Source organism: Primulina eburnea, chromosome 1 (assembly GCF_022965805.1).
Source record: "Primulina eburnea isolate SZY01 chromosome 1, ASM2296580v1, whole genome shotgun sequence".
NCBI classification, from domain to species: domain Eukaryota; kingdom Viridiplantae; phylum Streptophyta; class Magnoliopsida; order Lamiales; family Gesneriaceae; genus Primulina; species Primulina eburnea.
The window spans coordinates 25,629,730-25,654,594 of NC_133101.1; the positions used below are offsets into that span (position 1 = coordinate 25,629,730).

The window sequence follows — 24,865 nt, forward strand, 5'->3', positions numbered from 1 at the left end:
ATTTTGATATTTGATTTATTGATTTTGTATATTATTTATGAAGTATATAGAAAAATCTATTAAATTTATTTATTATAATAAATTTACAAATTTTATCAAGAATAATATATTTTTTTAAATATATAATTATTTTTTATTTAATTTAATGAAAATTTAAATATATAATTCAAATTTATTAAATTTGTTTAAGCTCAATAAATACTTAAATAAATTTATGAACCATACATACATTCATTAAATAAAACTCAATTCAATTATAAACTAAGCAAACTCAATCATTCAATACACTCCCTTGCATCCCTGAATATTCCCCATTTCCTGCACAATTTCGAATCTACCTGGAGAATTGGGTGAATAATGGGGAAGGACGAGGATGAGATGCGGGGAGAAGTGGAGGAGCGTTTGATAAACGAGGAGTACAAGATTTGGAAGAAGAACACTCCATTTTTGTACGATTTGGTCATCACCCATGCGCTGGAATGGCCGTCGCTCACCGTCGAGTGGTTACCCGACAGGGAGGAGCCCCCGGGCAAGGATTATTCGGTGCAGAAAATGATTTTGGGAACCCACACGTCCGAAAACGAGCCAAATTATCTGATGCTTGCGCAGGTTCAGCTTCCGCTCGAGGATGCGGAGAATGATGCCCGAATTTACGACGATGACCGCTCCGAATATGGTGGATTTGGATGCGCTAACGGAAAGGTTTTCCTCTTTCTTTTTTTGTCCAATTTTTCTCCCGACATTTTTCTCCACTAGCTCTACTTATTGCTCTTTAGATTTTGTTGGAAGTACTTGTAAATAATCCCGGTAATGGTTGAAATTGAGTATTTAAATAAATTAAGGTAAAGTAATTTGTTGGGAGAAAATTTACGGGAGAGCATAAGCAGCTGGAAGTAACATATCAACTGAATAGACAACTCCACACAAGTGGTGGAGTGTGAATTCTACTGGAATGTCCGGCATTTCAGCACTGAAAGAGCATAGGTGGAACTCGGTCAAGACCAATAGCCAATTTGAGTGATAGGGACCTCCACTCAGATTAAGCAAAGACTGTGAAACTTAAATCGAACTTGGTTGAACGGGGATAAAAGCCAGTTCACCAGAGGTAAAATATTTTTATTCTGTAAAACAAGTTTATAGCACCGTGTCCTACGAAATTCTTGATTTTTCTAGAACATATTCGCCCTCTCAGGCGGTTGATTTGAGACTAAATGGCTAATTAATGGTTAAAAATCAATATTTATTAACAGCAAATTACTACATGGGCGAACAGTTATTTGTACTTGAATATTGTCACTCCTCTAGAACTAGAAAAGAACACAACAGAAGCAGCAAATTGCATTATTTAATATACATTAGTCTTCTTTTTTTGACAGAATCATTACTTGCATTAACGTAGATTCCATCTGTCTTTTGACAATGTAACTACTTGTTTATTTCAGGTGCAAATTATTCAGCAAATAAATCATGATGGGGAGGTTAATCGAGCTCGTTATATGCCTCAGAACTCATTTATTATTGCTACTAAGACAGTTAGTGCAGAAGTATATGTTTTTGACTACAGCAAACATCCATCAAAGCCTCCTTTGGATGGTACATGCAACCCTGATTTGAGGCTGAGGGGCCACAATACCGAAGGGTATGGTTTATCATGGAGTCAGTTCAAGCAGGGCCATTTATTGAGTGGTTCTGATGATGCGCAAATATGCTTGTGGGACATAAATGCAGCTCCAAAAAATAAGGTTCTGGATGCATTGCAAATATTCAAGGTATGCTAGATAAAATTTTTTTCTAGAAGTACCCTGCTCACGGTGAACATCACTATCAGTTTTTTTTTTACCTCAAGATGCATGCTTTCTTTGAAAATAAGCGTACATGTCCCGGGTGTAGATACATGAAGGTGTTGTCGAAGATGTAGCATGGCATCTCAGGCATGAATACTTGTTTGGTTCAGTGGGAGATGATCAATATCTGCATATATGGGATCTTCGTACTCCATCAGTGAGCAAGCCTATACAATCTGTTGTTGCTCATCAAAGTGAGGTCAGTTTCTGACATCTATTTTGCTTGTTTGAAACTAGAAATGAATACTTATATTTATTCTTGTGATTTGCTCATATAAAACAAAAAATATAAATTAGATTAATCTTTTACTGTTCTTTATGATTGAATTCATTCATTTATTGGCATTGATTGCTCACTCATGCAAGTTCATGAACTATAAAAGTATTAGGAAATAAATTGGAAGCCCTTTCTGTTTTTGAAAAGAATATGCCCTGTATTTTTAAGTTGAGATGTTGACTTGAGGTGAAATGGGTTTTCTGTTACAACTTTTTGATTGACAATTTTACTTCATAACAAGAGTCGAAGACGAAATAAGGGTATTTAATATTTTTGATATTTTTCCTCCCATGTTCTCTCCTCGTATGTACTTGTACTCTAAACTAACTGATGCTTGGTCAATTGCTTGGTTTGCTTGCTCTAAGGATCATCCATATAATCAGATTGCCAATATGCCACTGCCTTTTAAATTTCAATCAACTTCCATTCAAGTTCTTTTATTTGCATTTTTGGTAGGTCAACTGTTTAGCTTTTAATCCATTCAATGAATGGGTTGTTGCGACGGGGTCTACTGACAAAACTGTTAAATTATTCGTTATGCGAAAGATTTCAACAGCCCTCAACATATTCGATTGTCACAAGTAAGGAATCTTTCTTGTCATTTTTGAAGTTTTATATTCTATATTTTCATTTACCTTGTCAAACTTGCTACATGATCGAGCAAAACTTGCACAGTGAATAGTCCCAAAATTTATTTTATAAATGAAAGCTCGATTTAAATATAGCAAGTGCACGATAGTCAAGTTATAATAAACGTAAGTGAATATCGTTCCACAAGGACTGCGTTACACTATTTTTATTTTCAAGTAAAATTTCTTTAGCAACGATAAAATGAGTTGATGATTAAACTAATGTAAATTAAACAACTAAAATAATTAAAATGCAAAGAAAACGTATTCAAGAAAGCAATGATTAATTTGGATTAAATCAATTGAGAAATGAATTTGTTGGGAATTAGCAGTTCACCTACCACTCGTGTTTAAATAATTACACTCGACTTTTACTCGTGCATTCGACGGAATTCCCTAGACTAATTAATATACTCTGTCGAGCTATATTAATACTAATCATAAACATGCAGTACTCAAGTGTCCTCAATTATTTAACAGTTCAAGATTGCATTACATTATATGGAATCCACTAGCTTTCATCCGGGTGAACTATCACTATCGACACGTACCCAATTCCGTATATCTACTAAAATTGTAAATCCGTGGTTTATACCATTTGATCCTATTGTTAATTGTTCTATCGAAATCATCAACAACATGAAATAATCAAAGGAAGTTAGCTAGGCTTCGATTGAAACAAGAAAGAACAATAGCATAAACAAATCACTAATAAAACGTCGAGAAATAATGTTAAACACCGAGTACGGGGTAGGATCCCCTCAAATCCCAACAAATCTAGAGTTTAGCTACTGAAATTCATGATAAAAACCAACAATCAATGTAAGAAATAAAATACTGAATAATGAAAATACTAAAGATGACGATGGATGACGGCCACGACGCGTGGAAATCTCGAGGTCTTCGAAATCTCCTTTTTCTAGCCTCTCCTCCAAGAAAAGTGATAAAAAATATGATAAAGTCCCCTCAAAGGATCGCTGATCTCGTGTATTAGGTTTAGGTGTCGGATAGAGTCCATAAAAAGTTGGAAACAAATCTTCCTGAATCTCGCTTCTCGCTAGGGCGGTATATTTTGACCGCCCTAGCGAGAGGTCCTCGCATAAACTTCCTCGAGCATGTCCCTGGTTTCGCTGGGGCGGTCACTTTTGACCGCCCTAGCGAGACACTTGCGCATAAAATCCTCGGCCAGACCAAAATGCTCGCTGGGGCGGTCACTTTTGACCGCCCTAGCGAATCCTCTTCGATATTTTGACAAATTTTCTCCCACTTTTTGGTTCAATTACTACAAAATAACCACAAAATACACGAGATCAATCACGTGCTAAATAATGCTAAAAAAATGCAAAATTAAACTAAAACAAACTAATATGATGCATGAATGCGACTCAAAACCAACACTAAAAACACGTAAAAACGAGTCCTATCAACCCCCTCATACTAACCTTTTGCTCGCCCTCGAGCAAAATAGGTTAAAGCACGAGATTCTAAACAAACACAACAAACACAAAATACTCAAACAAGAAATAACCAACACAAGTAAATGTCAATGGTGAGTTAACAACTTTTATGCTCATGCCTCAGTGAACTTTCCCACATACAAATCATAATCAAGTCAAATCACAAACGAATACTCATTCTCATCTACACATAAATCTTGACACTAATTTGAACGTGTGTGTGTGTCATGATGGGTCTAGTCATTCGTACTTCAAATAGATCAATCATCAAATCATGCGAGTCACTCAATTAACACTTCAATACAAGTCTCACTAGCATGCACCCCCGTGTCCATTTATCACTAACCATAAATTGAACTTTATTCAATTCTTAAGTGCAGATAAGGGTGTCGAAAAGAAGGAAAGTAAGCTCAAGTGTCTAAAAGTTGGGAGTACACCGATCATTTTCATTGTGCAATCGTCAAGACTTTTCGTCTGACTTTCCTCGTCTCCTTAAATCTCCAACTTTTAGCCTAGGAATAGAATTTCATTCCTTTTATTTCGGCTCCTCCTAACCTTACATCTCCCTTTTTTTTTTCAAAGTTCTTTTTGCAAGAAACTTTGTTATTTCAACATGTTTTTTTTTCTCTACTTCGAACCCTACCCCTCCACCTCCAATTTTCGGCGCCTCCTTCCATCTTTTGTGCTCAAGACTTATTATTTGGTGATTTTTCAGGGCAAAGACTCAATCTTGGCCTATACACTCCACCAGGAAGCATTTAGGCTACAATATTTTCTTCCCCGGTGGTCTTTCAAGCAACTCCGGTCATCTTCCACAGATTCCGGTGAGCATCTCCGGCGACCCTCAAGAATTTTCCGGCGTTTTGATACTTTGTGCACTCCAGTCTCGACATGGCACCCAAAAGATCTAAGGTAACTCATGGTGCTTCTAGTTCTCGGTCCACTCCATCTATGTTTGTGAATGAAAAAGCTAGGGAGAGATTTGAACATGCTAAACTACATAGGAAACCAATCCCTGAGCGTGGATTTAGCTCGTTTATTATCGATCATTTTTCGGAGTCCCAAGTAGAAAGAAGAGGGTGGAATATCTTTGTAGCACAACCGAATGCAGCAGTGGTTCCGGTTGTGCGTGAATTTTATGCCAATGCTCCGGAGGAGAATGAGTATAAGGCATTTGTGAGGGGACATCTAGTCCCGTATGATTCCAAGACGATCAATGAAATGTTGGGTTTACCGTCGGTGGACGATTCGGTGTTTCAGGCGTGGGTGCTTAACCCGGATTATGATTTGATCATTCGCACACTCTGTTATCCGGGCACCACTTGGAAACAACCGGGGACTTATACGATCTTTCTTGAAAAATTTTTGAAAGTGGAAGAGGCATTGTGGTATGCATTCTTGTCTAAGAGATTGATGCCGGTCGGTCATACGAGTGATGTGCAGCGTGAGCGGACGGTTGTTCTTTATGCCATCTGTACTTGGCTGGTGATTGATGTGGGCAGGTTTCATTTTCGGACAGCTTAACATGTGTATTAATAGCAGCAATTTGGCTTTTTACTTCCCGACGATAGTGACTGAGCTGTGTGCCCGAACGGGGGTGATATTCGCAGATGATGATGAGTGGTTACCGCCGATGAGAGCCATTGATGAGGCTCTTTATAAATCCAAGAGGGAGAAAAGACAGGCTGAGCTGCCCGAGGAGGTATTTTTCGGTTATGGGAGAGCAGCTCAACCAACTCCGGCCTTAGGACATGCACCACCACCTCCGCAGCCACGCCGCCGTGCCATGCGAGATCGCGTCGATGAATTGGGCGCTTGGGCCAATTATCAGACTCAGTACCAGGCCTTTAATCCGGCTCACATTCAGAACATCGAATACTTGGTGCAGGGGATCTCAACTCATTTGGGCATCGACACTTCCGGACGGCCACCTACATCGAGCATTTTGGCCTGGCCGAGGATTTTATGCGCAAGTGTCTCGCTAGGGCGGTCAAAAGTGACTGCCCCAGCGAAACCAGGGACATGCTCGAGGAAGTTTATGCGAGGACCTCTCACTAGGACGGTCAAAATATACCGCTGCACAATTTTCACACATGTACTCCCTAGGCTAAGAATATATAACTTTGGATTACAACTGGTTGGGGGTATGATATTTTAATTTAGTGCATTGGAAAGCGGGTATATGTAAAGTTCAAGGCAAATCAAATGTTCTCATTCAATGTCCCAATTAGTGACTTATTTTCACGGGTTTACATGCTAAATCAACTCATAAATGATGCCTTTCAAGCTAACCACACAAAACCTTCAAATTTCACCATTATTCCTACAAAATTCTAGTCCCCACACATATGTGCTCAACAAGTTCAAACTTTGTACCAAAATTCATGCTTTAACAATCAAGAGTACCATTCATGAAGTGACCCAATCAATATTTTTGTATACTATCAATTCAACATCATCATTGGCTCATAAACTATGTCTTCTCACCATAAACGACACCAAACATGCAATACTATAACGGACTAAAAACAACCAACTCAAAACAAGCAATACTAACAACACCAAATAAACTCCCATAACTGAAACTTGACACCACCAAAGTAATATAAACTCCACCAAACAAAAGAAATGCAACGAACTTAAAACCAATTAACTAAGCAAACATAACAATCTACCCCCCTCATACTAGAGTTGTGCAATGTCCTCATTGCACAAAACGAAACAAACACTAAAAACATAAAACTCATGAATGTAAATGCAAAGACAGAATATGCAAAATAAAAAAAAAAGGGAAACAGTAAACCCCCCTGATCAGAAATCATCCTCCTCCTCATTCTCTGGCGGTGGAACTCCCTCTTCAGCTGCTGGGAGCATAGGATAATTGTACTGAAAATGGAAGGGTGGCGGGTATGCGGGTGTAGGTGGCCGTCCGGAAGTGTCGATGCCCAAATGAGTTGAGATCCCCTGCACCAAGTATTCGATGTTCTGAATGTGAGCCGGATTAACGGCCTGGTACTGAGTCTGATAATTGGCCCAAGCGCCCAATTCATCGACGCGATCTCGCATGGCACGGCGGCGTGGCTGCGGAGGTGGTGGTGCATGTCCTAAGGCCGGAGGTGGTTGAGCTGCTCTCCCATAACCGAAAAATACCTCCTCGGGCAGCTCAGCCTGTCTTTTCTCCCTCTTGGATTTATAAAGAGCCACATCAATGGCTCTCATCGGCGGTAACCACTCATCATCATCTGCGAATATCACCCCCGCTCGGGCACACAGCTCAGTCACTATCGTCGGGAAGTAAAAAGCCAAATTGCTGCTATTAATACACATGTTAAGCTGTCCGAAAATGAAGCCTGCCCACATCAATCACCAGCCAAGTACAGATGGCATAAAGAACAACCGTCCGCTCACGCTGCACATCACTCGTATGACCGACCGGCATCAATCTCTTAGACAAGAATGCATACCACAATGCCTCTTCCACTTTCAAAAATTTTTCAAGAAAGATCGTATAAGTCCCCGGTTGTTTCCACGTGGTGCCCGGATAACAGAGTGTGCGAATGATCAAATCATAATCCGGGTTAAGCACCCACGCCTGAAACACCGAATCGTCCACCGACGGTAAACCCAACATTTCATTGATCGTCTTGGAATCATACGGGACTAGATGTCCCCTCACAAATGCCTTATACTCATTCCCCTCCGGAGCATTGGCATAAAATTCACGCACAACCGGAACCACTGCTGCATTCGGTTGTGCTACAAAGATATTCCACCCTCTTCTTTCTACTTGGGACTGCGAAAAATGATCGATAATAAACGAGCTAAATCCACGCTCAGGGATTGGTTTCCTATGTAGTTTAGCATGTTCAAATCTCTCCCTAGCTTTTTCATTCACAAACATAGATGGAGTGGACCGAGAACTAGAAGCACCATGAGTTACTTTAGATCTTTTGGGTGCCATGTCGAGACTGGAGTGCACAAAGTATCAAAACGCCGGAAAATTCTTGAGGGTCGCCGGAGATGCTCACCGGAATATGTGGAAGATGACCGGAGTTGCTTGAAAGACCACCGGAGAAGAAAATATTGTAGCCTAAATGCTTCCTGGTGGAGTGTATAGACCAAGATTGAGTCTTTGCCCAGAAAAATCACTAAATAATAAGTCTTGAGCACAAAAGATGGAAGGAGGCGCCGAAAATTGGAGGTGGAGGGGTAGGGTTCGAAGTGGAGAAGAAAAGAGAAGAGGAAAATTTTTTTTTCTGCGCGACTCGCTAGGGCGGTCAATTGTGTTTGAAAAATACGAGTTCTCGCTGGGGCGGTCACTTTTGACCGCCCGAGCGAGGGGTCTCGACTTAAAACCTTTTAAAAAAACCGTATCGCTCGCGGGGGCGGTCAGCGAGAAGTTTTCGGCGACTATGTTATTGAAAAATGCGAGTGCCCGCTGGGGCGGTCAAAACGAGACATTCTCGTCTAAAAATGAATGCAATGCCATGCAACTACCTAAATGCAAATGATGCGATTAATAAATAAAGAAAATATAATTAAGATCAATAAAAGGAGTAGAAGTAGTTCTCAATTTATAGTCTAGAGTTCGACTTTTCACCCATGTCCTCAATGACTGTCATGGAGCCGCGTGACTCCAATTTGTGGCTCAATTGTGCTACCGATATAGTGCTTCAATCTTTGAGCGTTCACGGTAAATGTCCCTTCCTTGCCATCATGCAACACCACTGCACCCGATGGGAACACCTTGGCTATAGTGAATGGTCCTGACCACCTTGACTTTAGCTTGCCCGGAAAGAGTCGTAAGCGAGAATTGTATAACAACACCGCTTCACCCACTTTGAATTCCCTTCTTATAATGTGTTTATCATGGGCTCGTTCCTTGTAAGATAGTGCAAGATCATAAGCTTTTCCTCAAAACTCATCTAACTGATTCAACTGCAGCAATCGTTTTTCACCTGCAAGAGAAAAATCAAAATTTAGTGCTTTGGTCGCCCAATATGCTCTATGCTCTAATTCTACTGGTAGATGACATGCTTTACCAAAAAGCAACCTATATGGTGTAGTGCCTATAGGTGTTTTAAAAGCAGTACGATAAGCCCACAAAGCATCATCTAACCGAATGGACCAGTCCTTTCTATTCACATTAACCGTCTTCTCTAGAATCCTCTTAATTTCTCGATTGGATACTTCAACTTGTCCACTACTTTGGGGATGGTATGGAGTGGAAACCTTGTGGGTGACACCATATTTGCCCAACAGTTTATCAAAAATTTTGTTGCAAAAATGGGTGCCACCATCACTTATGATTGCACGTGGTGCACCAAATCGATTAAAAATATGTTTCTTCAAAAATTTTAACACCACTTGTGCATCATTAGTGGCACAAGCCTCTGCCTCCACCCATTTAGATACATACTCCACTGCCACCAAAATAAATTTCTTTGCAAAAGACGCAGGAAAAGGACCCATAAAATCAATCCCCCACACATCAAATATTTCACACTCAACAATGTTATTTAAAGGCATCTCATGACGGTTGGAAATATTACCTGTGCGTTGGCATCTATCACAATTGAGAACATACAAACGAGCATCCTTAAAAAGAGTTGGCCAATAGAAGCCACATTCAAGTACCTTAGATGTCGTTCGTATGGGTCCAAAGTGACCACCTACCTCACGGTCATGACAATGGTTCAGAATTTGATTGGTTTCCTCCTCCGCCACACATCTTCTTATCATGGAATCTGTACAAATCTTAAACAAAAACGGTTCCTCCCAAAAATAATATTTCACGTCTGAAAAGAATTTCTTTCTTTGGTGAAACAATAAATTAGGTGGAGGTGTGCCAGTGACAAGAAAATTTGCAAAATCGGCATACCAAGGGTACGCATTTACCTCAAGCAATTGTTCATCAGGAAACCAGTCATCTATATCATCGTCAATGTCCTTAATTCTAACATGCTCAAGCCTAGACAGATGATCAGCAACTACATTTTCCACACTCTTTTTATCTCGAATCTCGAGATCAAATTCTTGCAATAATAAAATCCACCAATAGAATTTCTCTGAGAAGTGGAAAGGGATAAGTAAAAGCAACTGGTAGTGAACTTGAAAGTCATCTGGGAAAAAAAGCCCTAGAGAGAGAATTTTTTGAAATGCTCTCCCTCTCTTTCAGCTTCTTTCCTACCGAATTTATTTTTGATCGATCGGTTCTACAAGTCACTGCGTATTGGTGTTAATCCTTCATTTCCGTCAGCGGCGCCGGCTGACGGCCGCCGCCGGAGCTGTTTTTAGTGTCTTTTCCGGCGTCTAGCTGGGGGATCATCGTTTTCATTGGATCTTTTTGGGGTAGCGGTCAGGGCAGTTTTTCCGTTTAATAATAGAGGTATGTTTTCAGGCAGGAAGGATTCAGGTTCTCGCCATATGAGTCGCGATGATTTATTCGCATTGAACACAAAATTTTTAAGTTACGGTTGGGCAATGGGGGTGGCTCCGTGTGGTGGGAAGAACAGACAAGGAAGACAAGATATATGATGGATTTTGAACGCAACGAAGCACGATGGGTCAGTCTGAAATTTGAGGATATAGCCAATAACCCGTCCCCAGATGCGGAGTTCCATAGATTTAGGGGAAGGAATGCGGTCTACACCTTGCAGAAAGTTATCAACAAAAGAGGCAGCTTCATTGAAGTGACAAAGTTCTGTCACAACGGGAGGAAGCTTACTACGATTGTACCCAGTGGCTACGGCTTTAGGGGATGGATAAATATTTCGATCTCTTTAAGGATGATGTTGGAAGGGGGACATCAGGGGAAGAACAACCAAGTCACGGTCAATCGTGGATTCGAACCGAATAGGAACAAACAAATTCTAATCGATACAAAGGAAACGAAGAGGAGCCTCCCACATAGGGACCAGTTAGCAACGAAATCAATCGGGAATCAGAGAGTGCAGAGAAAATGGCAGGAAGCGGTAGTGATTACTAAAGGACGGGTGAACATTACTTGGGAAGTTATTCAAGATATCTTGCGTAAGTCTACCAACAAACCGGTAGAGCTTTTTCCTTTTCAAGCTGATAAGGCAATGTGGTGGCCATTAATTCCGGCTGATTTGGGCTATTACATTAAGCTGAAAAGAGGCTTTTTCGAGAAGGGAGTTACGTTGGATTTTGAGGCATGGAGACCGGAGACCAATACTCAGGATAGGATGCAAGAGTGCTGCAACAGCTGGATACGGGTTTTAGGGGTGCCTTGGAATCTTTGGTCACCACACACTTTTAAGATCATTGGGGATAAGTGTGGGGGACTTTTGGCCATTAGTAATGACACTCTGTTCTTCCGTAATTTGACAGCGGCAACGATTAAGGTTAAAGGACTTGAAGGAGGGTTTATCCAAAGTGCGATGCATGTTCCAGTGGAAGGTGGAGTATTGGATATTAGTATCGAGGTAAAGTCCTTCGATACTAAGGCCTATGATAATTACCAGAGTCAAACTTATGCTCAAGTTCTTGTGAATGGAAAGAGGATGATAGCTGGATGGGGGAATAAAAACTTATATAAAGAACAAAAAGGAGCTTCGGACAGTAAAGTTTATACCGAAGTCAATGATGCACCGAGGGTCACAAACGATCAACAAAAGCACACCATCGTTAGAGATACACAACAGGCCGAGATAGGCAAAGGAGTGGAATTGGAAAATACTCAGGTGCCATTAATTACGAACGCAAATCATTGCTTTCCAGTGGAGAATGAGGGTACAGGATCAAAATCACCACAACAGGACAATACGAGCCCCGGGTTGAAAATGGGAGTTAATAAAGGGCAATTACCGTTGATTGGAAAACAAGGCATTTCAGAGGGAACCAGGGTAACAGACTCTAATTCAAGCAATGGCAAAGTACTCAGAATTATGAATAGAGTTGCTCCGAAAGATGTTTCGCTTTTTGAACAATCTCCTATTCAATCTCTTTCGGTCAACGGTGAGGATGAGGCACGGCATTCCAGTGTGGGTTTAGGATCAGGAAGTAAGACGGTTAAAACTGGTGACATTCAGTACTGCCAGGATATTGATCAGTCAAGCGGCAGAACAGGCAAATCGGTCGAAGAGAACGAAGACACACATGTATTTACTGGAACAATTGAGGATTATGCACGAGAAGGTATTGCTGATTCAGATAATGATTCCTTTGTGGACTTCGAAGATTCGGAAGATGATTTCCTCGGCGATGATCTTGACTTTGAATACTCAGATACGGATAGTCATGTCACAATCAAGTCAGATTATTCGAACAAAGGGGAAGAAGAGGTAGATCTCAGTAATGATTTGTTCTCCTCATCGAAAGGGGATGTAGCTGATACTGAGTTACAACCGCGTCAAAACGAGACATCGGCCTTGGGACAGGTACTAACCAACTTTCACTCTTCTACTCTTAATCATTCTCTTAACCTTCATTTTCACCTCCCTGCGTCTTTCAATGTGTTGGACTTGTCTAGTGGTTTTTTAGGAGGGGGGGTTGAGAGGGTGATTGAATTGCCGGGTCAGGGGAAAGAAATTATAATAAACAAACAGGAGGCTTTGAACGAGAGGGAGGCAGCGGCAAGTTTGTTAGATTGTGTTGGTGCGGTTTGCGGGAGTCTGGCGAAGGTTCCATTATGTTCGTTAAAGAGAGAATTGAATAGGTTGAAATGTGGAATCAATTATGAGAGAGGTTCGTCCTCTAAGGGCCCACGAATTTCTTTATGAAATTTTTTTCATGGAACATAAGAGGTGGAGGTAATGCTAGGAAAAGAGAAATGGTTCGTGGGATGATACGTAAGGAAAATCCGGACATTGTGGTAATTCAGGAAACTAAAAAGGAATATATTGACAGGTGGTTTGTGACTAGCATTTGGAAATCCAGGTTTGTGGAATGGGCTTTTTTACCCTCGGATGGGCGGTCGGGAGGTATCATTGTGATGTGGGACCCGAGATTCGTGGTGGTGAATGATAATTTGATAGGGGAATTTTCGGTTTCAATTGAAATTACAATGAACGATGACAACAAGTGGTGGTTTTCGGCTATTTACGGACCTGTGAGGCCGGGAGATAGGGACAGATTTTGGGATGAATTGGCGGGGTTGTGTTCTTTATGCGGGGATAAGTGGTGTTTGGGAGGAGACTTCAATGTGGTCAGGAACACGGGTGAGAAGATGAACAGCATTTCGAATACTAATAGTATGTTATGCTTTGACTTGTTGATAGGAGAATTGGGCCTTTACGATCCTCCCCTTTTGAATGCAAAATTCACATGGTCTAATTTCCGGAATGAACCGATATGCTGCAGATTGGATAGATATCTCTTTTCGAATGGGTGGAAGGAGATGTTTCCACACTTCAGACAAAATGTACTACCTAGAATTACTTCGGATCATTACCCGTTGTTACTTGATACCAATAAGGCGAAATGGGGTCCTACGCCTTTCAGATTTGAGAATGTATGGTTGTCACATCACAATTTCAAAGAGTTGGTAAAAGAGTGGTGGAATGAGGGGGAGGAACAAGGTTGGGAAGGGTATAAGTTCATGAAAAAACTCAATAAACTGAAAGTCGATATCTCATGTTGGAACAAGGAAGTTTTCGGCCACGTGGGAGTTAAATCGGAGGAGATAAAAGGTAGGATCAAGGTTTTGGATGGGATAGAAGCCGAGGGAGAATGGAATGACACCTTGAATTCACAAAGGAGAGAAGCGAAATGCGAGTTGGAAAGTTTGAATTTCAAAAAGTTTCAGTTGGATAGTCAAAAAGCAAAAGTGAGGTGGTTAAGAGAAGGGGACCAAAACTCAAAATTTTTCCACTCAATGTTGACCAATAGGCGGAACAGATCAGTTATTGACAAGTTGGAGTTGGAGGATGGGACTATGATTACGGACGAAAAGGAGATTGAGGACAATATTTTGAGATTTTATAAGCATCTTTACAGAAATTCAGAGGGGTGGGGGGGGGGGGGGGTTTTAGATGAGTGCGAGGGTTCAATTCAAAGGCGCCGGGACCGGATGGATTCACAATAGCATTTTTCCAAAAAAATTGGGATATCATTAAGGAAGATTTATTGAAGGTATTTGCTGAATTTCATGAGGGAGGAGTGGTGAATGGCATTACTAACCATAATTACATCTGTCTCATTCCAAAGAAAAAGGATGCGGTTAGGATCAACGATTTTAGACCTATAAGCCTTACAACGAGCTTGTACAAGATAATTGCAAAAGTTTTGAGTTCCAGAATTAAAAGATGTTTGAGCTGTACTATCGCAGAAAATCAAAGTGCTTTTATTAAAGGTAGACAGATTTTGGATTGCTGCCTGGTTGCCAACGAAGTGGTTGAAGAATACCGTAGGAGGAAAAAAAAGGGGTGGGTTCTTAAGGTTGATTTGGAAAAAGCCTATGACAATGTTGATTGGCGATTCCTCGATTTAGTACTCGAAAAAATGGGCTTCGGAACGAAATGGAGAAGATGGATTCGAGGGTGTGTGTCAACTGTATCATTTTCGATTTTTATCAACGGTAAACCAAGGGGGAAATTTAGAGGAGAACGAGGACTCCGTCAAGGAGATCCTTTATCTCCTTTTCTTTTCAACTTGGTCATTGACGCTTTGGGTAGGATGGTTGATAGGGCTAAGACTTTGAATGAGGTAAGAGGGCTGGTGGTTGGAAGGGGTAAGGTGGAAGTCTCTCATATTCAATTTGCTGATGATACGTTGTTCATGGTTCAGAAGGTAGGTCATGTGAGGAAATTGGTGGATATCATCAAATCATTTGGGATACAATCGGGTTTGAAGATAAATTTTCAAAAAAGTGTGTTGCTGGGGATTTGTTGTGATGAAGAGGAAGTGGTTGGTTTGGCCCGAGAGATTGGATGCAACATAGATGGTTGGCCGATTAAGTATCTTGGATTACCCTTGGGAGGACAACCTTTGTCTCTTGAGTTTTGGGAACCTGTCCTTACAAAGATGTCTAAAAAGCTTTCAAGCTGGAAGAAATCGTTCCTTTCAAGAGGTGGCCGATTGACACTAATCAAATCGGTGTTAAGTGCGATGCCGTCCTACTACATGTCTCTGTTCCGAGTGCCAAAAAGAGTAGCAAAAAAGATGGAAAAATTGATGCGAGATTTTTTATGGGATGGACCGGATGGGGATACGAGTTGCCACGTTGTGGGTTGGGAATTGGTCTGTAGACCGAAGGTTAGAGGTGGGCTTGGTTTGGGGAATATCGGATTGAGAAACAAAGCGCTACTAGGGAAATGGTGGTGGAGAGGATTTCAAACCAATGATCAGTTGTGGAAGAATGTTGTCAAGAGCATTTATGGCCTTCAGGAGAATGGATGGGATTTGGGATTGGCAAGGAATGCGACGTTTAGAAGCCCATGGAAATTTATTTCTCGTTCTTTCCCGGCAATTCAGCCACTGTGTGGGATGGTATTGAAAGGGGGTAATTTTATTAGGTTTTGGGAGGATGTTTGGGAGGGTGGGGGACTTTGTTTCCAAGAACTTTTTCCTTCTTTGTTTTCGATTAGCACTGTCACTAATAAACCAATTCTGAATTTCATTGAGGTTGTTGATTTGGGAGTCGGTCGTAATTTTCGTTGGGATGTGCGTTTTAGGAGAAACCTTAACGAGTTAGAACTGGGGGAGTTTAGTACATTATTGGGGATCCTTCACACAAAAAGTCTAGAGTTGGGTTTGGAGGATAGGAGAGTGTGGTTGGGAGAGTCTTCCGGTTTATTTTCAGTTCGTTCATTCTACGAGTCTTTCTTTCATTTGCATCTTTTCCCTACCTTCGAACAATTCAAAAATATTTGGAAAGTACCTGTCCCGAAAAAGATTCAGATTTTCTCTTGGATTGTCGCTTTGGGTAAGCTACAGACCTCTGACTCAATCCAAAGAAGATGGCCAACATGTGCTTTAAGTCCACAATGGTGTTGTTTATGTCGAAGACAGGAAGAGGATCAAGACCATTTACTGCTGCACTGCGATTTCTCAAGGAAAGTGTGGATCAAGGTGATGGAAGAGTTGAGATTCTCTTGGATTTTTCCGAGGAAGGCAAAAGATATGTTTATAATTGATCCAGGGTTTCTCAAGGGAGCAACTAAGACAAGTTTCTGGTTTACGGTTGTTCATTATACATTCTGGTCATTATGGCTAGAAAGGAATAACAGGATTTTCAATGACTCCGCCGTTTCTGTGGACAAAGTATGGGAAGTGCTCAAATTCAAGGTGGCTCAATCGACAAGGAATTTTAAAGAATTATCTCATTTGTCAATTTCGGATGTACTTAGGGATTGGACTCTTGTAACGCTTTAAATTAACCCTTTACTTGTTTTGTTTTGTATTTCAATTGCGTAGCGGATATCTCAACCGCTACTATTTTGTAATGCTGTTTTTAATTAATAAAATTTCGTTTCCTATCAAAAAAAAAATAATAAAATCCACCTAATTAACCTAGGTTTCGCATCTTTCTTAGCAAGCAAGTATTTTAGGGCAGAATGATCTGTATACACAGTTACTTTAGACAGAACAAGGTATGAATGAAATTTGTCGAAAGCAAATACTATAGCAAGTAATTCCTTTTCAGTAGTAGCGTAATTCAATTGAGCATCATTTAAAGTCTTACTTGCATAGTAGATGGTATGAAATACCTTGTTCTTCCTTTGACCCAGCATCACACCCACAGCTGTATCACTAGCATCGCACATCACCTCAAACGGTAACTCCCAATCAGGGACAGTCAGAACAGGTGCTGTCACCAAGCTTTCCTTGAGTATCTCGAATGCATGCAGACAAGTAGAATCAAAATTAAATTCAACATCTTTCATCAACAAAGAGGATAAAAGTTTAGCAATTTTAGAAAAATCTTTAATAAAACGCCTATAAAAACCAGCATGCCCTAGGAAACTTCTAACTCCTTTTATTGATGAAGGTGGTGGTAGGTTTTTGATTACTTCCACCTTGGCCTTGTCGACCTCAATTCCATTCTCTGATACCTTGTGTCCTAACACAATTCCCTCTTGAACCATAAAATGACACTTCTCCCAATTTAACACCAAATTGCTCTCTTCACATCTAATTAACACCAAGTTCAAATTCTCTAAACATTCATTAAATGAGGAGCCAAAAATAGAGAAATCATCCATAAAAATTTCAAGGAAATTTTCAATCATGTCATGAAAGATAGCGGTCATGCATCTTTGAAATGTTGCAGGTGCATTGCATAAACCAAAGGGCATACGCCTAAACGCAAAAGTACCATAAGAGCAAGTGAAAGTAGTTTTCTCTTGGTCCTCAGGTGCAATTGTGATTTGATTGTATCCCGAATATCCATCTAAAAAGCAATAAAATTCATGACCTGCTAATCGTTCAATCATTTGATCGATAAATGGCAAGGGAAAGTGATCTTTACGGGTTGCATCATTCAATTTCCTATAATCTATGCACACACGCCAACCCGTAACAGTTCTAGTGGGAATCAAATCATTTTTTTCATTAGTAATAACAGTAATCCCACCCTTTTTAGGCACACATTGTACAGGACTTACCCACGCACTATCAGAGATATGATAGATAATACCTGCATCCAGAAGTTTAATTGTTTCAGCTTTTACTACCTCTTGCATATTTGGATTGAGTCTCCTTTGTGGTTGTGCTAGAGGTGAGTATTTATCTTCCATCAGAATTTTGTGCATGCAGATCGAAGGACTTATCCCTTTTATGTCCGAAACCTTCCAAGCGAATGCTCCTTAAGGACTCCCAAGAGCTTACTCTCCATATCATCTGTCAAAGAAGAGGAAATAATAACATGCAATTTATTATTTTCTCCTAAATATACGTACTTGAGATGTGGAGGTAGTGGTTTGAGCTCCAAAGTAGGTGGCTCCTCTAGGCTTGACTTTTGAGGCATTAAATCTTTTCTGTCTCCCAATTCCTCTAGTCTAAGCCTCACTTGCTTTCTCCAAGGTGGAATGGCATTCAAGTGAGCTACCATCTCCATCTTTTCCTCGTCTAGCTCGTCCTCCTGCTTTTCAGTAGTGAGAGTGGCCTCCAATGGTTCTTTCAATCCATCCTGCATAAAATCACAAACGAGAGAATCCAAGACATCAATACGAAAACAACTATCATTGTGCATTGTGTGCTTGAGAGTATTGAAGACATCAAAAATAATTTCTTCTTCTCCAACTCTCAGTCTCAATTTCCCCTCTTCAACATCAATCAGTGCTTTCCCTGTAGCCAGAAACGGTCTCCCTAGGACTAAAGGCATCTCTAAATCTTCCTCCATGTCAAGTACCACAAAATCTGCAGGAAAAATAAACTTATCCACTTTCACCAAAACATCTTCGATAATCTCACGTGGATACTTGACAGATCTGTCAGCCAGCTGCAACGACATCCTAGTTGGCTTGGGTTCCCCTAATCCCAGTCTCCTAAACACAGAAAAAGGCATCAGATTAATACTCGCACCAAGATCACATAGAGCTTTATGAAAATTAATGTCACCAATAATGCGAGGTATAGAGAAACTCCCTGGATCTTTTTGCTTAGGAGGCATCTTGTTTTGAACTAAAGCGGAGCAATTTTCAGTCAAATTCACCGTCATATGATCTTCTAGCTTCCGCTTATTTGCTAAGATATCTTTCAAGAATTTTGCATAACTTGGCATATTCAATAAAGCATCAGCAAAAGGAATGTTAATATGCAATTTTTTAAATATCTCAAGAAATTTACCAAATTGTGCATCTAATTTAGCTTTCTTCATTGCTGCAGGAAAAAGTGGAGGGATAAAAATTTTATTCTGTGCAATAGGTGTAGATGTAGAGTTAGAAGACTTACCTCTTCGATTTTCCACCTCATCCTCACCGTGCTTGGTCTTTTCCTCATTAGACTCGAGTGCTTTTCCACCACGCAATTCCACAGCCTTCACATGTTCTCTTGGGTTAGTTTCCGTGTTGCTTGGCAAAGCTCCTTGCTCCCTATTAGCAATCAACTTAGCCAATTGTCCAATTTGATTCTCTAATCCCTTTATGGATGCATCTTGGTTCTGAAATCTCGTCTCTGTTGCAGAAATAAATTTAGTCATCATTTGCTCTAAATTGGACTTCTCCTCCCGAGGCGGTTCTGGCTTGAATCCTGGATGCATCCCATATGGTGGACCTCTTTGTTGGCGATTTTGGTTGTTTTGACCTCTCCATGAAAAGTTTGGGTGATTCCTCCATCCCGGATTATATGTGTTCGAATAAGGGTCATTTCTAGGACGGTTCTGGAATCCCACTTGTTTTACCAGTGCTCCCTCAGGCACATAGAATGGATTGCCATCTTGGCAATCCTGCACGTCATGCTCACCCCCACACTTATCACAGAAAATTTCTTGCAGACGCATAGCCGACCGACTCATGCTCATCCCATCAATCTTTCTTTTCAAAGCCTCTAACTGTGCTGAAACCGCCGACAAATCATTAACTTGATTAACTCCAGCACCTCGTCTCTGCCTATCAGACTGAGGATGATAGCTACTAGCAGCCATCTCCTCCAATAACTCATATCCTTCCTCAGCCGTTTTTCTCAGTAAGTTACCACAGGCAGCAGCATCTATCATAGTACGGTTAGGAGTAAGCAGACCGTAGTAGAAAGTTTGAACAACTAACCCAAGAGGCAGCTCTTGGTGTGGACATCTCCTCAACAAGTCCTTGTAGCGCTCCCATGCCTCGTAAAGTGACTCTTGCTCATATTGAGCAAAAGTAGTAATGTCGGCTCTAAGCTTCATAGTTTTCGACGGAGGAAAGTACTTGATCAAGAATGTCTTTGCCATATCCTCCCATGTAGTAATAGACCCTACAGGCAAACAGTTTAACCACGACTTAGCTTTATCTCTCAGTGAAAATGGAAATAAACGCAAACGAACAACATCATCAGACACGCCATTAAACTTAAAAGTATCACAAATTTCAAGAAAGTCAGCTATATGAGAATTAGGGTCGTCAAGTGCACTTCCCCCAAATGGGACAGTGTTCTGAATCATCTGAATGATAGCTGGCTTGATCTCAAACTGATTAGCTCGGATGACTGGTCTTACGATGCTTGGACGTGCTCCATCAAGAGACGGCTGTGCATAATCCATCATCGGTATACGCCTTGGCTCCTCTCTGTGTTGATCGTCTTCCATTCTTTCCTTCGCTCTTTGCTGCTGTAGGTGTTCAATCTCGGGGTCAAAAGGCTCAAGCTTAAACTCGAGTGATCTTCGCATGCACCACAAGAAAAATCTGCAACACAATGAGAGTATCAAATAACAATAAAATAAATAATACTAAAGAATTTAAATGAAAAATAAAAAATTGTGAATCAACAGTCCCCGACAACGGCGCCAAAAACTTGATCGAGCAAAACTTGCACAGTGAATAGTCCCAAAATTTATTTTATAAATGAAAGCTCGATTTAAATATCGCAAGTGCACGATAGTCAAGTTATAATAAACGTAAGTGAATACGAGTATCGTTCCACAAGGGCTGCGTTACACTATTTTTATTTTCAAGTAAAATTTCTTTAGCAACGATAAAATTCTCTCCATAATCGTTGGGCCGCCATTTGTTTTCACCTTTAGTCTGATTTTTAAATGCTCAGCAGGGAGGAAGTTTTCCAAGTTGGATGGAATCCAAAGAATGAGACCATCTTAGCTTCCTGCTGTCTTGGCAGGAGACTTATGATCTGGGATCTTAGCAGGTGATTTATTTTATCGGCTAGGAATGTTGGTTCTTAACAGATTATTTTGTATTCTTTTTAACGATAGTTGTTAAGTAACCGTCTTTCATATTGCTGCTCTTGATTTCATTTATTTTCTCTTGGCAGGATTGATGAAGAACAGACTCCAGAGGACTCCGACGACGGATCACCAGAGCTGTTATTCATACACGGTGGCCACACAAGTAAAATTTCGGATTTCTCATGGAACCCGTGTGAAGATTGGGTGATGGCAAGTGTTGCTGAAGATAACATACTACAAATCTTGCAGATGGCGGAGAACATTTACCATGATGAAGATGATTTGCCTGGAGATGACTCCGCAAACAAAGGCTCCTAGCTCTTCTAGGATTATGAATTAGAGGACTACAAGGCATGTCGTGCTTTAACTTGTAAAGTTCTTTTTCCTGAGTCTTTTGTAATATCAAGTTCTTTAGATTTGTTCACTCACTGCTAATGATTAAACTGCTTTACTGTAGTGGTGTCTTCTGAACTATGATTGTACATTTATCCCGATTTAACTGGATCTTACATATAAATCAATTAAATATATAGGAGAGGATCATGAGATACTAGGTTATTAAACACCTAATAAGACAAAAGGCCCCAAAAAAATACTTCTGAATCAATGCTACCAAGGGTATTGTGGCAGATTATCCGGCAATGAAAATTAATTTTTAAGTATTAAATTTGATGTGTAAAGTTGTTTTTGTAATGAGTGTTTATTTCTATCCAGTGTTTCACAATCATACAATTATAAAATAACTAACCTCGTAGTACATTATACAAACAAACAAGTTTTTTCAAAAAATTAATAAACATTTTAATTACAATGACATGAAACTAAAACATTAAAATTGAAACTTCACTACTTTTACTTTAATTAAATTATATTAGAAAATTTTTTAATACTAATAACAATTATTACTATTCACCGAAAATAATTAATTAAAGCTCCAATTTGGAAAAATGCTACTAAAAATGTAGTTTGATACCATATCTAAATAAACTTCTATTAAAAAAAAAATTACTTAAACAACCTTACAAATCAAATATTAAAACTTCTTATAATAAAATCAACTTTCATTCAATCTTTTAAACAACGCGGAAACGAGAGGTATTTAGGTGTGTATTGTCCAGTCCACTCCATTCAAGAGTCAAAGCCTCCAACTTCATCATTTTCCTCACCTACAATCATTAAAACCTAATGTGTCTAATGACTCAACACGCCCGAACCATGATAGTGAATAATAAATATACATATACAAGCATTTAAAATTACTTTTACTAGAATGCATTTGACTTTAAAATCAAACGCATAAGCAATCATTCAAATCTTATTGAGTCTAATGACTCAACACGTCCGAACTATGATAGCGAATAATAAATATACATATACAAGCATTTAAAATTACTTTTACTAGAATGCATTTGACTTTAAAATCAAACGCATAAGCAATTCCATAAATCATGTAAAGTTCTCCACATCATATAGCATTTTCATCATCTTATATCATAAAACCGTTTTTGGGGTGAAGTTTGATCATTGAAAGTGACAGATCTCTATCTTTTATCATTTTATCTTCTGTTCGATTGATCAATATATAAACCATGGTACATGACGGTGAGGCGTTAGTAACTCTCTTCATTGGTTCGTGACCTATAAAATAAAGTAAGTTCACTGCCATTTTTTTACGGATCCCTCACACATCCTCTATATCACAGTGAAATCACATCATTCAAAATGTTTTCTTTTTCTTCCCTTTATATAATAAATATTGTTTTCTCGAAAATTCTAAAATAAGAATTCCTCGACATTTTAAAACATAATTAAAAACATTTTCGCATCATAAACTTTTTATACGTCGAAAATACGTTAGAAAATCATAAACTTTTCATATGACTCAAAAATATATTTTTCGGGTTATCGAATTTGCTCGAAACGTTGCCAAAAACCTCTAAACTTTAAATTCCTCGATTTTATACTTCGACCTCTACCCGAGTTGTAGAACCCGTAACTTAGACTACGTATAAGCCATGCATAATTCTAGTATTTTAAATGATTTTATTTCATGAGTATTTAAATGATTTTCCTTAAGTTAATTATTTTATTTCAGTAGTTTAAATTTTATTCTTTCAGTTATTTCAGTAAGGCCGGACTGGAGTTGGAGTTTAGAGATAAAATTTAAGATTTAGAAATCATTTCCAGAGTTTATTTTAGCTAGCAAGTAAGTTCATTTAAGTTAAAAAGGAGGTTTGAGGATTTAATTTAATTACTTGAGATAAGTAGAAAATAAATTTATTTAAGTTCTTTAATTAAGGGGTTAGTTCACTAAATTAATTAAAAGATTAGTGAGGCTTTTAAGGGCTATAAATTTATTAGTTAGAAAATAAATTATCTCCATTTTTATTTAAGAATTTCGGCCACCCCCCTCAGTAGATTAACCAAGGACTTGCCAACTCACCTTTGACCCATTCTTTGTTGAGTTAGCATACTAATCTTTTTAATTCTTGATCAACCTTAATTAATTAATGAATGAGCATTATCCTAGTCTAGATTAGAAGTGAAAATTTCGGCCATGCTCCCCCCCCCCCCCCCCCCAAAAAAAAAAAAAGACTAGATCAAACCAATTCAAAATTTGAATGAGAGGTAGACTTGGTCTTGATTCTTTCCCTATATTTTGCATACATCTCCCTCACTTCCCTAACCATCATATCCCATCCCTTAGTCTCGAAATTCAGAGTGTTTTGGAGAGAAAAAACGTGAGCATCATAGCTAGGAAGAGAGGAGAAAAATCGAGCAAGAAAGGTAGAAAAGAAAACGCTCCACCTCCTCCGCGCCGGATCGTCTCGTTCTTTCGTTTCTCATTCAAACGAAACCAGGCATGCATATATTTTTCCTTGACTCTTCAATCAAGTCATATTAGCATTATTTTTACATTTCATGATCATCACTTTCATGCTAAAACCGAAATGTACCAACAATTTTCAGAAAATTAAACATGCAGAATTTTCGGTTCCATGACAAGCTTAACGGTTTCTTTTGTTTCCATGGTTTCAGGTATTGGTTCGATTCCAGGCTCCCAAGGAGACATCTAGACATGTGATAGTATGCATTAGGACCATGTTGGACCACTCATTCAACCCCATGCACGCTGGAAAACACTAAAATGACAGCAACGTTCCATTCATGCCACTTGAGTCTTCAAAAATTCAGTTTTGCTGTCAAAGGGATATGAATCTAATCATGGCTGCCCCAAGGCTTATAGCCATGGTTAGATCACTTCCCTAGCATTTCTAAGACGTGACTAAGTCGCCCTTTTGGTGACTTGGTCCATGGTGCATCGGTTTTAAAATCAAACGCAAGAACAGCCCCTCCCCTTTCTCGGCCCCTTTGATTTTCTAGCAAGTGTAGTTGAGTCGTAGGGTGTTAGTGTGGATCTTGGTTGGTTCTTTACCATTAGCCACGGTTCACACCATGCCCCAAGAAGTCTAGATCGTACCATGGTCAATCAAATTGCCCCTGGGGCGATCCATGACAGCAAATGAAGAAAAACACCTTGCGCATACAAGGGTGTTCTCGGTTGGATCCTTCGGTTGAGTTATGGTGTGATGCGAATTGTGGATGGCCTAGGGCCCATAGCCATGGTTCAAATCATTCCTTGGGGATGTTGGTAAGAGGTTCTGGTCGGTGGTTCAAGCCCCAATGGCCATTAGCCTCGCAAACGACACAAGCAACCCAAGCGCAGCTGCTGGAATTTCTGGACAGCAGCTTGCTGCGTCGGTTCGGTGGCTCGTTCGAGTTCTCGGTTGGCTTTTAGCCTATGAACTTGGACTGGACAGTGCCTCATTGAGTTGGGAAGGTCATGTTTTTGACCGTTCGTCATTCGGATCATTTTT

At 39.8% G+C, this 24,865-nt stretch overlaps 1 protein-coding gene across 2 annotated transcripts; it reads left to right on the forward strand.

Annotated features, from left to right (window-relative positions):
* Positions 1-279: 279 nt before the first annotated feature.
* Positions 280-21,443, forward strand: LOC140829574 (histone-binding protein MSI1-like). Of its 2 annotated transcripts, none has more exons than XM_073192889.1 (6): positions 280-702; positions 1,443-1,769; positions 1,891-2,043; positions 2,578-2,702; positions 20,849-20,947; positions 21,074-21,443. In XM_073192889.1, exons 1-6 carry the CDS (start codon positions 358-360, stop codon positions 21,303-21,305), a joined length of 1,281 nt encoding a protein of 426 aa, XP_073048990.1. In that variant the 5' UTR covers positions 280-357; the 3' UTR covers positions 21,306-21,443. The 2 variants fall into 2 exon arrangements, with proteins under 2 accessions (XP_073048990.1, XP_073048995.1); XM_073192894.1 differs by having other exon boundaries at positions 281-702; positions 20,852-20,947.
* The last annotated feature ends 3,422 nt before the right edge of the window (positions 21,444-24,865 follow it).